Source organism: Balaenoptera acutorostrata, chromosome 17, assembly GCF_949987535.1.
Source record: "Balaenoptera acutorostrata chromosome 17, mBalAcu1.1, whole genome shotgun sequence".
NCBI lineage: Eukaryota > Metazoa > Chordata > Mammalia > Artiodactyla > Balaenopteridae > Balaenoptera > Balaenoptera acutorostrata.
The window spans coordinates 18,575,253-18,593,515 of record NC_080080.1 but is presented as its reverse complement, the minus strand read 5'-3'; the positions used below and the strand labels follow the sequence as shown (position 1 = coordinate 18,593,515).

The 18,263-nt window shown below is 39.3% G+C and overlaps 1 protein-coding gene across 3 annotated transcripts in view; it reads right to left on the bottom strand.

The window, feature by feature from the left end:
* Window positions 1–18,263, bottom strand: part of SNTB1 (syntrophin beta 1) — a 248,408-nt gene that overhangs the window by 146,028 nt on the left and 84,117 nt on the right. For all 3 annotated transcript variants that reach the window (XM_057532284.1, XM_057532283.1, XM_057532285.1), the window contains one exon: window positions 76–292. In XM_057532284.1, coding sequence (XP_057388267.1) covers window positions 76–292 — 217 coding nt within the window. The remainder of the gene's footprint in view (window positions 1–75; window positions 293–18,263) is intronic.

Sequence of the window (18,263 nt, the reverse complement as noted above, 5' to 3'; positions counted from 1 at the left end):
AAAAAAAAAGCTCTGTTTCAACCACAGAGGCCAAAGAGCAGCTGAGATATGGAGGAGGGCGTTAGCCGTCTTTACCTGTTCTCAGGGTCAGCCAAGGCCATGCTCCGAGTGACGAAGCACATCTTGAGAGGGATGCTTTTCCGGTCTCTATGGAAGGAGAAGGATTGCGATGACAGAGGATCTGAGGAGCCGCCCCCTAACCGAGGGGATTCTGGCGGAGGCGTTTCCCACCCGATCTCGGACACTGGGGAGCCTTTCTTCACGTAGGGTGTGGCTTCCCGCATATACTTCACTGCAAGCAAAAAGACAACAGTAAGCACTTTTCAGTACATCAGGGCTGAATCTCTGGAAAGTCTGATGGCATTTTTGAAACTTGTATTAGATAAGCTCTTAAACAGAGACTTAAAATCTGAACAAGATTCAGAATTTCTCCTGTCATAATAGTTACTCTGTTCCTTAAATTATGTACCAACGTGGTTTTTAGAACTTGCCATCAGGATAACCTGAACTTGAGAATTATTCTCAGCTTTTTTCAATTATGACAATTTCTGTCTTTTCTGATTATGAGGTGCATTCTGGGAAACAGGCTGAAAAACAAATGGGCAGAGAGTGAGAAAGCATATCTTAGGCTAAAAGACACACAGTTATTCAGTATAGATGTAGGGAATCTGATGGCCACATAAACTATCCACGTCTCCATTATTCTGTTGAGAAGCAAGGATAGGCTTTTCAATTTAATAGTATTAAGAACATATATGCAGGGACTTCCCTGGTGGCTTAAGAATTGCCTGCCAATGCAGGGGACACAGGTTCGATCCCCAGTCTGGGAAGATCCCACATGCCACAGAGCAGCTAAGCCCGTGGGCCACGACTACCGAGCCTGCGCTCTAGAGCCCGCAAGCCACAACTACTGAGACCACGTGACACAACTACTGAAGCCTGCGCATCTAGAGCCCATGCTCCGCCACTGCAGTGAGAAGCCCACGCACCGCAATGAAGAGTGGCCCCCGCTCACTGCAACTAGAGAAAAGCCTGTGCACAGCAACGAAGACCCAACACAGCCAAAAATAAATAAATAAAATTTTTAAAAATTTTTAAAAAAGAACATATATGCAAAGAAATACACAGAAGAACACTTATTTTGTAATGGTAAAAATCTGTGATGGCAAAAATATTACTTGTATGAGCCGAAAACTAGAAACAACCTAAACGTCCACTAAAAAGAAAGAGGACAGGTTAAATAAATTGTAAGACGTTTATACATTCATTAAAAAAAATGAGATAGCCATAGATGCGTTGATGTAGAAAAACCTATAAGATCTATTAACAGTTTAAAAAAACTTTAGAGAACAGTGCATATACTGTACTCATTTTGTGTATAAAATCATAGATATTTACCCTCGTATAGCTACAACTATTTCTGGATAGAAATCCAAGAAAATGTTAACAGTAGTTAGCTCTAGGAGTGGAACTGAAAGTCAAGACGATGGAAAAATAGACCTTTCCTATTCATTTATTACTCTTTTATACCATTCTCATGTTTAGCCATATGCATATATTACTTTATAAAATTTAAAGAAACAAAATCGTTTAAAAGCTGAATGGAGCGGACTAAAATTCTGCTCTTTGATATGTTTACTTGGTCTTAAGGTGGTATTTGCCAATTCTAAATTTAAGCATTTGGTCCTTGGACAGCTTTCAAGTTGACCAGGCAACTGGATTCTTGGAATATGCAATATAAGCTTCCATATCCTTCTCTCTGTCACTTACATGGTCTGCTTCTCTGCTGCTTGGGGCTGGGGGAGGGATTTGGCTAAGTCCCTTAGGGGTATTTGTTGTTACAAATGGCAGGGGATTGGAATGGGTGCAAACCAGGGGGCACTTCCTCCAGATCTTTGGTGATCCAATTCCACAAACTAGTGCCTTCCCTGTGTAAGACTTGGACTCAGGTTCATGGAGACTGCAGGAAAAAACAATACGTGGTTTCCATACTTAAGAGTTACAAAATCATGGCTGACTGTAGTGGACGCTGTTGGTGTCCCAGCAGATCCTTCTCAGCAGCCAGGGCACCTATATCCCAGCTGCTGTACGTTGGCTGAGAACAATTCTTAGCTGCTCTCCTGCTCTGGAAAACTGCTCTTGGACCATCAGAAGCCGTCAAACCTGGGAGACTATAGAGCTGCTGCCCGATTCCCCAGACAGAGGCTCTGCTTCTAGGGAACCTCACCTAAGACAGTCGCATGAAACAAGTACATGAACTGTGGCATAAAGCAGAATGAGCTATAATAAGAATAAAGGACCTTGGAAGAATTCATCAGACAAATGGATCTAGGGGCTTGAGTGACAGGTTAGGTTTGCCACAATTTAATAAGCAGACCAAACATACCCAGATGCATGCCATATGGATCTATATATTGGGGGATCCAAACTAAATATCAAAACCAGTCGCATGAATTTAAGACAGAGGAGGTGTCATTTAGCACCAACACATATCTAAAAAGAAGATTTCAGGGTTAAGTGAAACTGGGAGAAAACAGCTCCATGGTCGCTGCAAACCTGTTAGCACAGGTTGCAGTTACAGAAGAGGAAAGGTGATTCACGGACAGTGTATTTCAAGGAATATTGTTTATTTCTGGGCAGTGTATTTAAAGAGGAGCACAGACATACCTACAAACAAATGCAGAAAATTTAGTGGGACAGAATTAAGCTGTCTAAAAACTGGAATAAATAAATTCTCTTTTGAAGGTACTGAATTTCCATCTCTAGAAATGTTTTTGCAGAAGCTAGAACTCTGCTTAGCTTTGTATATTGTAGAAGTATACTTATTGATATATGGGAAATTCAAGTATCACCTGAGATTGAAGACTCTACTTTGATTGTATTATTATCCTTCCGGCTGGAGTAGGGGGTGAGCGTTGTGGAGGTGAGAATCCAGGGATGCTTCATGGAGTAGGTGGCATTTGAACTTGGCCTTAAAGGGTAGCTAGGACTTTAAAAAGTAGAGGTAAGGATAACAGTCCTTCTTTTATATAATGTACTCTGATTTATCATTTCTATCGCAATTCCATAGGAAAGGAAAATTGGACCTCAGTTTGGAAGGGGGATAAAGAAGAACATTGACCATACTCTTCATGATGTACCAAGTATGAAATCAGGCACCGTTCCTTAGAATCTATGTTTCCTCTGAGAGCTTTAGATGTCACCTCTCCTTTTCACCACTGTTGGGAAGACGGCTCAGCAAAATCCCTAAATGAGTCTTGAGATCTCTGGCACCACCAGAAAATAAGATTCAATTTCAAGGAAATAAAGGAGACTAAGAGATCATCATCATTGCTCCTAAGCAAGATACACTAAGATCACTGAACTATTTCCATATCTGTCCTGAGGAGGAAGAACAAGCAACACCACCACAATCCTGCTTCAAGTTCCTTTGTTCAGGAGTCCTGCTTCTTTCTGATATTTATAGGAAGCGGAGAAACTTGTTCTCGGGTATAGCAACGAGAGCAAAAGAAAATTGTCTTGGATTTGTCCAGAGGCTCACAATTTCTGGCCCAAGGGAAGTAATAAAATTGTCAGACTATCCCTTCCGAGGGATATCCCGAGTAGTTTCTACAAGATTTGGCCATCAGTTATGAGCATAATTCTACTGTCAAGCAGTGCCCTCTCCAATCGCCAACTGAGGCCTAAGGCTAAGTCCCCTCATTCGGAGAGCGAAAGCACTGCAGCCAGGTCTGGGTGTCGTAAAGCAGTGCCTCTAATAGGAAATTAAGAGTGTGTGAAAACCTTCCGTGGTTCTTTGTGCCTAGTGTCCTGAAATTTCTACACACTGCAATCAAAAGAATGAGTGTGGTCTAATTCAGGGAGGGTAAGATGTTACCTAAGACTAGATTTGACAGCAATAGGTGCCCCAAATTATAGTGTATTAAATAATATAGAGGTTTGCTTTTACCGAAAGTCTAGTGTGAAAGAAAAGGGCTGCTAGGGCAACTCTGCTCCCTGAAGTTTTTAGGTCCTCAGGCTTCTGCTCCTTTTCTGCTCTACATTGCTAACCTGCCATCTAATGACCCAAGAGGGCTGCTTGGGTTCCAGCCATCATGACCAAATTCCCATCAGTAGGAAGAAGGAAAAAGTCAAAGACACACTACCCTTCTTCCTTCACGGTCACTTTTCAGAAGCTGACACACTATCTACTTACAACCCATCAGCCAGAATTTAGTCACATGGCCACTTCTACATGGAAAAGAAATTTACTCTTAACTCTGGACAATTCTATGCCAACCTGGCTAAAAGGTGGTGGGAGGGGAGGCTATTACTGTGGAAGAAAAAGAGAATAGACATTAGGGGACAATTCTTAGCTTTTGCCACAGGGAGATATCCCTAACCGTGCCAGCTTAACACAACTAGATTTTATAAGATATAACTACAAGTAAATGTATTGGAGCAATCAGTAAAAAACACAATAACTAGGTTTCATGAACTCTGATAAATGTTTGTTGTGTACTAACTCACTTGAACCTCACAACAACCCTAGGATACAGACATTGCAATCATTCCCATTTTACTAGACTGTGCAATAGAGAGAGAGAGAAACTCATAAACTCAAGTTGGAGTGCAGGAAAGTGGCAGACACATGAGTCAAATCGAGGCAGTCTGGCTCCAGAGTCCTTACCTTTAACCATGAAGCAATACTATTTCTCGCACTTTTAAAAAAATTAATTGGATGAGTGTATGTGTGTGTGTGTGTGTGTGTGTGTGTGTGTCTGTGTATTTAAGCCAACGTTTTCATGTACTGGGAGAAAACATCCAATTAAGAGGCTATTTGCCTATAACATAAGAGAGCTGGATTTTGTAAGGCTGAACTAGTAAACTATGGCATTTCAACAAATGCCTTTTAAGGCACTGTCATATGTATAACAGAGGGTTTAACCTGGCAGAACTGAACAGCTAATGTCTGCATTATTAGACCGCCATGTGCTTACAGACAGTAATTTCAGGCAAAGAACTGTTGAAACTGATCAAGAAGCAGCCAGGCCCAGGCTCAGGGCACCTCATAATCAGGACTAATTAATAAACCATGCCCTTTCTGGGCATCATGAATTAAAAACCATGGTTGAGCAATTAAAATTCCAATCTTCCCTTACAAAAAAGGGGGAGAAGAGAAATGAGAAGTGGTCTCCAAACCAATAATGCACCAAGTCACTTTCAATATGTTTCCAGTTTTTCATCTGAAAGATGGACAGTTGTGATGATTTCAAAGGAACATTCAGGAAAGCCCACGTTTGCAAAGGCCCCAAGTTGCCACAATTAAATCTTTGTTGAGGAGGCCAGGTGACATTTGAAAGGAAAAGCACACACAGGCTACTAATGAGGAAATGCTTTAGGCAAATCCAATCAACTCTCCTAGCAGGCGGGTTTCTGAAGAACCAGCAAGTCCCTCTGTTATGTGCAAATTTTCTTCTTAAAAATAACAACAGAACAACCAAAAAAGGGATTTCCAGATTACAGGAGGAAAAGAAATATTTCAGTACTCTAGGGGATGTGAACATGAAATGTACATTTTCTAATGTGATTAAGGGGAAAAGGGATCAGCCGGAGTCAAGAAACCTGAGTATTCGGACCTTCAGTGAAACTTGCAAATTGGGGACAAGTTGTTGACAATGGGGTTTGCTGACTCGATGTAATACGCAAGAGACTTCTCTTAATGCCATTTCCTGGGTCATCTTAGGAAAGATGCAGAGGGAGATCATCAATATTTCCAAAAAGACCAAGAAATGATGAAAGAGGTAATCTAAGCTTCTCAGAAACTACAGCTAATCTCTCAGGAGGCTGAGCGGTGAACTGGAAAGAGAATTGGCCCTGGGAGACGGGGACCTGGTTCCAGCTCCAGCCCTGTCGCTAACTAGTTCTCCAGCCCCGGGCAAGTTATTTCACCTTCCGGACCTCATTCTCCTCACATGTCAGGGGTGGGAAATAAGGCTCCTATCCTTCAAACATTCGATGATTCCTTGGGAAATCACTGTTAAACATTTAACATCACTGCTAAAATGTGTGCCAAATCCTTAGGCCTTAGGCAGATGTGCCTTCTGACTTTTTACCAAACCCTATGGGCACCTGACAAATGAAAATAAACCTATGTTGAGGTTACTTTTTCTTTGCTTTGGCACAGTGGCCTAGAAGAATCATTGTTTTCATTCGCTTTCCAATATTTTTTTCACTTATATTTTGCCAGGTGGGTCCTTGAGGGTAGGATTTTCAGACACTTGAAGGATGACCAAAAGGTTCGCATGAGGTCATAAGGACACTGTGGTTGAGGATGCTGAATTTTAATACGTGGAGACAGGACTAAAATAAACTGGTTATGAATTTGCTAAGCCTCTAATTTAAAAACTAACTCAAAAATTACCCTATTTTCTACAGCATAGTCATTTGAGGTGACCTGCCTTGACTCTTCAACAAAGCAAGCTCATTGTCACCAGGGATGACAGGTGGACCCAGGGAAAGTATCCTATTCCATGAGTCCTACAACCACCCAGAAGGATGCTGATGGGTTTAGTTATCCATTAACTGAACAAACATTTAATGAGCTCCTGCTATGGGCATGGCCTTTAGTGCTGGAGTTATTTCAGTGAAACAAAACAGACTGGGTGCCTGCCCTTGAGCTGCTTACATTCCAGTGTACATGAGCAGGATCGGGGTGTGGTGGAGACAATAAACAAACAGACAGATGTAGAACTCTGCTCTGAAAGAGACACCCACTAAAGGACTTGGGTCTGTCCCAATTCCTACAGAGCCATTCTGGCCCTGCCCACTTCCTGTCAGTTGACTACCTCTTGGTCCCCCTGGCCCACACACCAGCCACAGAGAAATACTGTTTTAATACTCTGAACACGCCTCTGTTCTCTGCACATGTGTTTTCCTCTGCATGGAAAGCTTTCTGGCAAACTCCTCTTAATATCAAGTAAGTCTCAATTCAGGTAAGATTTCCTTCTTGAAGTCCTCCAGGCATGCCTCCCCTAAGCTCCAACCATGGTTTGTGGCGATCTCCACTGATATGAACAGCATCAGGACATAAACATTATGATGATGGCTTATGCCATGCAAGGCACTGTGCTGGTTCATCTTACCAATATTTAAACACTTACACATCACGTGCAGTTATCTGCTCACATATAGGTCTCTCTGGTGGAATCATAAGGTCCTCAAAGTTGAGTGACTACAGTAGAAGTGAAAACTCTACACTCTGGAACCACAATGCATAGTTTCAAATCTTGCCTCTGCCACCTGCCAACTGTGTGAGCTCGGGACAATTTTCTCAACCTTTCGGTGGTTCCACTTCTCCATCTGTAAAGTGGGCATAAAGAGTAGTGCCGGCTTCAGAGAGCTGCTGTGAGGATTAAATGAACTAACACCTACGAAGGGCTTAGAACTGAGGCCAGCACATGCTAAGTGTTCATTAGTGTTAGAAAAAATAAAAAATTGATATTCTCATCTATGTCCACAGCAATTAACACAAAAGTCTGGCTGTAAAACACGCAAGTTCTGAGAAAATGAAAGACAAAGTTAGTAGGATCTCCAAGATATGATTTTTCACAGATTTGTTCTTCAGGAGGAGGAGGCTTATAACAGAAGTAGCAGAGGCCAAAGAGTATCTGTCACTGATCCAAGGTTTCAAGACAAAGGAGTAACAGATGAGGCTCAGAAATCCTTGTCCTCTATCCTGAAGAATGAAGGTTGGCAAGCTCTTTCTGTAAAGGGCCAGATATAAAATTTGTTGATCCTTAGGGTCTTGGTCACAACTACTTCCTTCCATTGTAGCAAGAAAGACACACAGATAATATGTAAATAAATCAGTGTGGTTGCATTCGAACAGCATTTTATTTACCCGAACAGGCAGTGGGCCTTGTTTGAACAAAGGGCTTTAGAATACTAACTAGCAGCTATTGACTACTCACTAGGCATCCGGCCCTACTCTAAATGTCTGAAGTATACTAGCTTATTTAAAAGCAATTCTATGAAGTAGGAATATTATAATGCCTACCTCGCAAGCTAGGGGAGTGTGGCATGGAGAGCTGAAGTGACTTGCCCAAGATCACACAGCAGCAATTGGCAGAGCCAGGATCTGACCTGAGGGAGTCCGGCTCCAAAGCTTCCAGTCCTAATCAATTTCTGTGTTCTTTCCTTGTACTCTGGACGTTGCCTCTGCACATGGCTAGGTGCTTATGCCTGAATGAATCCTGTCTGTCCAACCATGAAAGTTTTAGAAGTCATGTTTTTAAAAAGACTTTTTTGTCTGGAATGTTTTTCTTATACTCCTTTTCTTATATGAATCCAAATCTTACTCCTATAATTTGTATTCTCTGATGGTGGCTCTACTCTGCAGAGTACACAAAGCATTTAGAGCACCTTATAAACAGATAAAATATACATAGTTGGCTTTACAGAAAGAAAAAGACAAGCCTGGCAAAAAGGAGGCTGGAACCACTAGTACCTTCCTCGTTTGATATCCAGTTGTTATCGGGTTCCTGGTCCACATTCTCTCAGGGCCTAAAGGAGTGAATGGATGACCTAATGTATGACAGGCATCATAGATGTTGCTTTTACTATTTTAGGTCCCTAAAGACTTGCTGGAAGAGGGGCCTAATGCCTCAGATAACAAAATAAGGATTTAAGAGTTTCACCCAAGCCCAAACTAAATAAATGAAATATAATAGGGATAAGATGGAAAGTTCTATCATTGTGTATTCAAAATAAAAATCATTGTAACATGTAGGATAGGAGAACTGTATTATAAGCAGTTTTGTGTGAAGAAAGGTTCTAGGGATGGCCATGGTTATGACTGCATAATAAAGTAATAGGACATTAGGTTCCAATGATACATGTATGGTGCTCAGAAGAGGATAGTTCCCCTCTTTGTCACCTTGATCAGCCCATACCTGAAGCCCTAATGGGTGAGACAATGTTCAAATGAGGGTAAAGAGGATAACCGGCTTGTCAAAGTTTCAAGAAATAAAGAAAACATAGGTTAAATGAGAGGCATTAGCTCATAGTAGTGAAGAGCATAAACTCTGGAGTCTGACTGCTGGGGTCCAACTCCTAGCTTTTCTATCATCAAGCTCTTGAGCAAATAACTTAGTTTCTTCATGTGTTATTTCTTTCACCTATCTCATAGGTATTGTGAGGATTAAATGAGTTAATATAAGTAAAAAAACTTCTAAGGAACTTGGCATAGTCAACGCCATAAGGGTCAGTTACCATTATTAGAAGGTAACCTAGAAAAGCGAAGATTGATGGGGCCTAAAGAATAGAAAGCTGTGCCAAATTCACTTTGTATATCTCTGCAGGGTAGAGGCACAGTCAGTGAAGACAAATTATAGATGTTATATTTGGGTTCAATGTAAGAAAACACTGTGAAGTAGTGAGTTCCCTATTGCTAGTGACATTCAAGCAGAAACTGGATGAGCTTTCTCCCACGTTGCAGAAAAGATTCTTTTACTCTGCAGAAGAACAGATTGCTTCTAAAATCCCTTCAAGCTGTCACGTTCTATGTTCTTCCTGGAATGTGGTTCATTAAGATGCGGAATCCAATGACTCCAGTACAGTGAGGGCAGGTCATGGTTGTATACCATGCAAAGTCATGCTGTACATTTCTTTATTATTATATGCTTATTAGCTACATATTAGTTATGTGACAATGGGACAGTTTGTTACAATATCTAAATCTTAGAATTCTCATTTATAAAATGAGGAAAACAGTGTCTTCTTTAGAGAGACAATAAAATGAACTAGCTTAATAAATGGGCTCTAGACTCACAGAATCTGGGTTCGAACCCCAAATCTTCTACTTTACAAGCTGGGCTTCTTTGAGCAAGGTATGTAACCTCTCTGAACCTCAGTTACCTCACCTGATAATAACACGACCTATCTTGTAGAACCGTCACGAGGATTAAATAATTTTTAAAATGTATGCAAAGCCATTAGAACAGTGCCTGACACATCCTTGGCACTCACATATAACTATTGCTATTATGTTGCTGTTACTGTTGTTAGGAAATTTAAATGAGACCATGTATTGCAAGAATACCAATCTCTTTTCTAACTCTAGGAACTGTCAGAATCATCAGTGCTTAGCGCATAAAGTATCATTTCATTCATGCATTTACTGCACATAAATTAAATCTGGGGGTTGCTACAGCATATAATTCAATACACACACACAATTGGACTGAAGTGTATTCATTAGGTATTAATAAGTACTTGAGAGAATATGGATTAACAATGTCTACAGACTTGATCCTCCAACAATTTGCCAGTAAGCTCTTCACCATGGCAAATAATCATAGTTTCTCTTCCTTCGGAAAATACAGTAACTGTTTTAACAGCTATACCCTAACATCTGAAGACAGGAAATGAGTAATGGGCAGAAAGGATGTCTGAATGCTCAAGTCCTAATATTGTTTTTACTCTTTCCTAGACAGAAGATCATGTGTGAATAGGGCTTTACGTCAAAAGGCAGGAAGTGCTGCTCTCACTTCCTCCTGACAGGTATCTCTGGAAAATAAACTTCTATTATTCCAGATGTAGCTTGGTAATAACATCCTGCAAATCAGACTTGGGGCTCAGTAAACTTGCAGTTACTTTTCAGTGGCAGAAGCCCAGAGTCATCAAGCTTTTCCGAAAGAAACCACATTAAGTAAACAAAATATCATTACCAACGGCAGACTCAGGCCATGTCTGAGATTTTTTTTTTCACCCTAGCCTGGATATGCTGCAGATCTAAAGCGATTATAGAAGCAACTGAGAGTAAAGGAGATGGGGGTGCGGGCTTTGAAACATTAGGGTCCATTAAACTGGACGATGTTATGAATACCTGCCATTTTCAACAGGCTTTACTGTTTAAAACACTTCTAAGGGCACAATCTCATTTCATACTTATTGTCCTCCCCACTGAACTATGCATGATCTCCAAGTCCTGTAAGAATCTAGCTGTGCATTTATTTGCTTGAGATTTCCATGGCCCAGGAGGTAAGAGCCTAACAACTTTCCCCACCAAATTCTACCCCCTCCCAAGCACGCATACATGCACACAAACACATCTTGCTCAACAGAACTAATGCCTAATGGTCACACCTGATGCACTGGATTTTGTCCTATAGGCCAAACTTAGCTTGACCTTGCTTACAAGTCTTTTGGGAGAGGAATTGCCAAGAACTACAAGAACCAATCAGGATGGCAGAGGAGAGGCCTAAGCAAGCTTCTTGGATCTGATTGCCAGATCCAGGAGACTAAAACCTCACAAGTTTTTCCTCTAAGCCTCCAGAAGCTTCTCTTGACTCTGAGCAGCCAAGATAGAAGGGCTTGTTTTGTTGTTTGGTTTGTTTTTTATGGAGGTAAGGAAGGAGTGATGGTAAGCATCAGCAAAGAGATACAACTTTTTGTAATAAATAGACCCATAGGAAAATTTAACAATAAAAAAAGGTGGACAAATTGGGGTTCAGAGGGCTTAACTATCTTACCTCAAGGAAGAAGCAGACCTGGAATCTGGTCTTTTATGTTCTAAATCTAATATCTAATCTAATAAATCTAATAACCCTTGCTGTAGCAATGCAAATGGTCCAAGTGACATGGAGACATAGGCTAGATTATTGTGACTAATAACTAATGAGTTGCTATTGGTGCTGGAAAAGCCTGTGGATATTGGGAGGATTAAATTAATAAAAATATTCTGTAATGATTATATCAGAATTCAAATTGTCAAAATATTCCACATCATAAGGGAAAGATCTAAAAGTAGCAAAGGAAAGACTAAAAAAATAGAGAGCCTCCTGGCATGTTTGATGAAATAAAAAGAGGTAACAGAAAACCAGTATTATAAATAGAAGGGGAAATAACTACAGACACAAAAGAGACTAAAAAGATAATAAAATAAAACTTCAGACATATTTAGGATAATGAATTCGAAAACTTAAATGAAATGCACAAATTCCCGGGGCAGGGGGCGGGGGGAACCTTACTAAAACTAAGTAGAAATAGGAAGCATGGCTAGTCCTATAACTCTTAAAGGAATAGAAACACCGGTCAATATTCTTCCCACAAAGAAAACAGAACCAGAGTTTATTAGTGAATTCTATCAAATTTTCAAAGAATAGATGATTCAGATCTTAATCAAATTATTTCAGAAAATAGACAAAGAAAGAGCCTCCCCAATTTATTCTATTAAGTTCATATAACAAAACCAGACAAGAAAAATTTCAGAAAGGAAAACTGCCAACCCATTTCATTCATAAATTAAAGCAAAAATAGTAAACAAAAATATCAGCAAACCAAGCCAAATAGTATATTAGAACACAGTACAAATTTGGATTATTTGGAGGCAAGATCAGTTAAATATAAGAAAATATATAAATGTCATTCAGTATGTTAACAGAAGAAAAGGAGAAAAACATACGATTACTTCAATGAGAAAAATCATTTTATAATATAAACTAGCAAGCAGTTTTAATGAAACAAAAAAGTCCTTTATAAACCAGAAATAGAAGGTAGCTTCCTTAACTTGATAAAACAAGACACACACACACACACACACACACAAACAAAACAAAAGAAAAAAAAAAAACACTTGATATCAAACATTCTAAATGAGGAAATGCTGAAAGCACCTCCTTGAAAATCAGAACCAAAATAATGATACCCATTATTACCACTCTATTCAGTATAATACTTGAGGCCCTAGGCAATGTTAAAGCACAGGAAGCAATTAAAAGTATAGGATTGAAAGGTTAAAAAAAAATGAATGAATAAGTGAGAGAGTGAAGAAAGAAAGAAAGGAAAAAAAGAAAAAGATGTAAGGTAAAGTACTTAGAGCTCATTATACCTGGATTTCCATCCTGGCTGGGGTCCTAATTTTCTGTGTGGTCATTAGCAAATCATTTAACCTCTAATGTTCTTAAGCTTCCTTATCTATAAAATCCAAGCTTTCAAATACCTTGGTTAATTAGGTAGACAGTGATGCCATTAAAAAGAACAGAAAATATGTGAAGAAGTACAGATTTGGGACATGAGAGTAAACTATTTCGGTTTTGAAGATGTAAGGTTTGAGATGTAGACAGACCATCCATGAAGATAAAGAGATCAAAAGGCAGTAGAACTGTGAGTCTGAAGCTTTGGGAAGTCGTGAGAGCTTCACCTCAATCCCAGGGGGAGGAGGGAATACAACAGTCATAATGGTTAACACTTGTTGAGTGCTAACTAAAGGTCCAGAATTTTACATAGATTACATCTTTTAATTCTCACAACAACCTTGAAAGATAGGTACTCTTATTATTCACAGTTTACTGATGAGAACACAGAAGACAAATAATTTACTCTAAGGCCTCACAGCCTCAAAGTCATGGTGTTTCACTCAAGCCTGGATCTAACTGCAAAGTTGCTCCTCTTCCCCACTTTGCTGTGCTAAGCTGCCTTTTGGAATCCAAACTGATGTAGAATCTACTCTCTGGAATGAGCTCTGAGATCTTGAGCAAGTTGCTATGCCTCTCTAAGCCTCAGATTTCTTCTCTTCAAAATGAAGAAAATAATACTAATCACATGGGGCTGTTGTGTGTATTAAAACAGATACTATATGTACAGTGTCTGTTATTTTAAAAGGCACACGTAGCTCCCTTTATCCTTTCCAACCAAGGCAAACTCCCAGAGACAGACATAGAGAACTAGAACACTAGGACAGAGGGAGCTGGCAGATGTATATCACCCAGGAGTCATTTTACGGATTCCAACCTTAGTGATATTTTCTTATATTCCAAGTAATCCACATCTCCACCACTGCCCCCTGCCCCATCTTCTCTGCAGACAGCTAAGGGCCAAGCAAAGGGCAAATGTAAAGATCAAAGCTTAAGAAGGAAGTAGCTGTTGAAATGAACAGATGACTTAAACTCTTCCTCCTGTTCTAAAACACTATCTATGTTCCATGATCTAATCTGGGAGCAGGAAAGAAGAAGGAGGAGGTTGTGGGTGCTATGAAGGCAAAGCTCAAACTAAACAACAGGAAGACGACTGGGTTATTCAAGAACCAATATAGTTTAGGTAAAAGATTACAGACCGAGAGTCAGTCCAATCTGGCTTATGCTACTGATTCCTCCACAAATGGCTACATTTCCTGACCTCCCTAAGTCTCAGTATCTGCACCTCTTAAATGAGGCTAATACATGTAACTCATATACTTACTATAAATCTTCAATTAGATCATGTTTAGCACATATTCAGAACACCCTGAAGAGACAGCTGGTCGACCTTGAAGGCATATTTCCTGCACTTAGAGAAGAATGCAAACCGAAAATCCTTTTGGCTTGTGCAAGGGACAAACCATTACTTGTGGTAAAACATTGGAACCAGGTGTTCATTGGCAGAGGCTAAAACCAGAATTTTAACAAGCCTGGGACAAGCAGCCTGAAAGATATCTCAAATCAATTTTGTGGTTCATAACATTACTGATAGGCAGTACTAATATGATGATATGGTTAACTGACTCTACGTATGAAACTCAACAGTTTTCTACAGGCTGAAAGAGTACCTGGACTATCTTAATGTAAGTAACATCTATAAATATTGCATAGTTTTAAACAAATCATTTAAAAAAATCTTTATATACTCTAAATTTTGTTGCCCCAAGTCAAAATCTCCCCCAAATCCCTCTGAGGCAAGGTCCTACAAGCTCCCCCTCACCAGCTGAAGGGTTGCAAAATGGAAAATCCTGGCTGTGAATTATAGACTAGACATTCTTATTGTTTATCGTCCTGGGTATCTAGGCTTCGCTCCATGCAAACATGCCATGGAAACAAAAGCTGCAGATGTTGTCAGCCATCTTGAACCAGAAAGTTTAAAGTATTTCTTCATGAAAAAAAATATATAAGTGCTTTATTTCCTATCAAGCTCCAAACTTTTCACTCCTTCTTCTTTTTTGTTCAACAGATAGTGCTTATCTAAAATATATTACCTTGTTGGACAAGCCTACAAGTCATGCAGGATTTGTGACCTGAGCCATCTCAAGAGGGCTCTGATATATAATAATCAAACATTTATAGTCTAATATGCTATCTATAATAATAGAGGTGAAACTGGAAAAACAAACTTCACCATCAAAGCCATATATTCTGTTTATTATGTCTCAAAAAGACTCTTCTTCTTCTTTTTTTTAAATCCTTGAGTAACACTCAAACACTTTTTAAATGGAATATCCTGCTTTAAGAAAGTTTACCTACATTCAACTATATAATATACTAATTACTTCCAAAAGATGGTCCCTTCCAGTTCTACAATCATTTACAAACATTAAGACATTTCAGTGAATCATTCCCAGAGTTCATGGAATCACAGATTTATAAGTGAAATTACACTCAGAATGAATTTTCTCCCAGAACTTGGTAAAATACATGACATTATACACACTGCATATGAAGTACATATGGTAATAAACTGTTCGACAATGCCTGTTGCCAAAACAAGGAAGTCAAGGAGAGAAGTACTGGAACTACTGACTCTTAGCTTTACATGCATTTCTTTAATATGATGATAAGTTAACTACGTAGCCACTTGGACAGGTATAATAGAGACAAAGATTTCACATTATAATACATATAGGTAAACAATACAGTATAATACAGTAAACCTGTGAATAACAGAAAGGCATTTATTCCTCCTTTAACCAAAATGGTGACGAATAATAGCAAACATTCATTGATAATTCATAGACACCTATGGACTCTCTATGAATGGTTATATTTATGCCTCACAGCAACCCATTTTACATATGAAGAAGATGAAGCTCAGACAGGTTTACCTGCCCAACATCACACGCATGGTCAGTTGCAGAGTGAGAATTTTGATTCCAGCACTAGCCATTAACCATTACACATGCTGTGAATCTGTGATGCTGGCCCCCTTCTCTTTGCTCATTCCAGTAACCACTCATGTGCTTTTGGAAACCCATCTCTATTCCCAGGAAGAAAAGTATCTGAAAACTCATTGACCTCATAGTGGAGTAATGTAAATATGACCATTCTTGGAAATTGTTTTAAGAGTGGAAAAACCTGGACTTATGAGTTACGTCACCTGGGTTGAGGCACAGTTCTCTCCTTCAGCTACATGACAATGGACAACTCATTTGGTCTTTCTAAAACTCAGGCTCCTCATCTATATATACTAATAGAAATCATAATTTTTAAAATTGAGGTGTAATTCTCATAAAGTAAAGGGCTCAGATCTTAAACACATCATTCAGTCAGATTAGAAGAATGCATAATAAGACACAGAACATTTCCATCCACCTAGAAATTTCCCCCATGCTCTTTTTCAGTCAACCCTCCCTACTGCCCACTCCTAAAGCAATCTGATTTGCTTATTCTAGAATTGTCTATAAATAGAATCATACAGTATGTATATGTGTGTCTCTGGCTTCTTTGACTCAGCGTAATATTCTTGAGATTCACCCATGTTGTAGTGTGTAATAATAGTTCATGCCCAATAATAACAATTTGACGGGAGCATTAACATAATGTACATTTTTACCTATTAAAGGCGCTACCAAGAAAGAGTTATTATTATTCAAAAGAGGAAACCCAGGAACATGAGAGTGCTAGAGCCAAGAGAAGAATATCTAAATCTATCACAGGTTGGAGTATATTTGGAGAAAGGAGTCCATTATTAGCATCTTTCATATCTCATCCTTCATATGTTTAAGGACGCCCCATGTCAGAAACACATATATTTGGAGTTTGGGGTGGAACTGGATTGAATTTAGCCTTCCAGACGAGAAATTAATTTTTTGCTATGCAGATATGCCAAGAATGTCTTCTCAGTGTATTTCTGAAGCATTCCCTTTTGCCTACCACAGAGATAGCGGCCAACCTACATCAGAAGATTACATTTGAAAGACCAGCATGTGAAAAGCCATCCATAACGCTCGCCTTCAGCAAGAGCCAAAGCTTATGCTGTCAGTTCTGGCCAGCTGTGTAATTCAATTTTTCCAAGGGAACTGGAGCCTGGCCCACATAAGTATGACACCAATACTGCATTTCACAGAAGGCGATTTGGCCACAGTAAATAAATCCACACTAGAAAGAAACAGAATCATTGAGATGGATATTTTAAGTCCTTTCTGGCAAAGACATTCTTCACTAAAAGCATGGTCTTCAATCTAAATAGGAAGCAGATACTCTTCCCAAAGAGTTTTCCCAAGAATCAGTCTTAGAGGATGAGGTATCAGTATAAATTCCAAACCCTCAAGCAAAAAGTTCAGAAGCCTCTGTTAAGTGAATTAACAGAAGAGTTTTAGAAATGACCCCTTGTTCAGGTGGCAACTTGGGCAAGAATGATGCCCTACAGGAAAGCAACAAGATATACAAAATTTATTAAATTATCAAGTCACATTTGGAGCGAGGTGTAGAAGAAAATCTCCTCAAAGTTACTGCAAGCCTGTGGGCTTAAGTTTCTCTCCTGCAGAAACAAAATCTGCTCTTACATTCAACCCAAGCCACCTCTGATATTTATTGCATTTGCTGAATGCTAAAGGATCTGAAATGTTAAACCTCTTGATCTGTCAGCACTCTGGGATTTCTGTGAAAAGATGAGCTACATAATAGCACAAACTGGAGGAATTTCATGTACCCAAAAGACGCAAATCCCCATCATAGTGGAATTCTCTTTCAATACACAACTCTAGGAGTTGTAAAAAATAGATCCAACCCTTATCTTGTAATTTTCTCTTCTTTTCATTTTTCCTCGACATGCATAGCTCCATTTCCTTTAATAAGTAAAGTACATTCAAGGTCATTCATTCTCAACTTAAGCCACTCACTTCTCCAAAACAAGTTTAGATTAAACGCATGAAAGTCAAAGCGTGTGTTTGGTCTCATTAAGCTCACAATATCCTTAGGAGAGGAACAGGGAATTTGGTTCATTATCCTGTTAATGAAGGATAAATTGCTTATATTTAAGTGAGGTTTACAGTTTATATCTACTCAATGCTCAAGTTTCTTGATTTTCATCAAAATGTGAGGCTGGCAGTTATTCAACAGAGTCCAGAAAACAAGAGCAAACAAGTTTGCATCACATGAGTTGTACATCTGGGGGAGAAAAGTAGTTAAAAAGAGAAAAGAATAGACTTGGGTTGTATGATTTAAAGATGTCCCCTTTAAAGAAGTGATAAACAAAAGAAGATGCCTAGAAGTATGATAAGCAAAGAAGATGGATAGGACTTGAGTACATTTCTA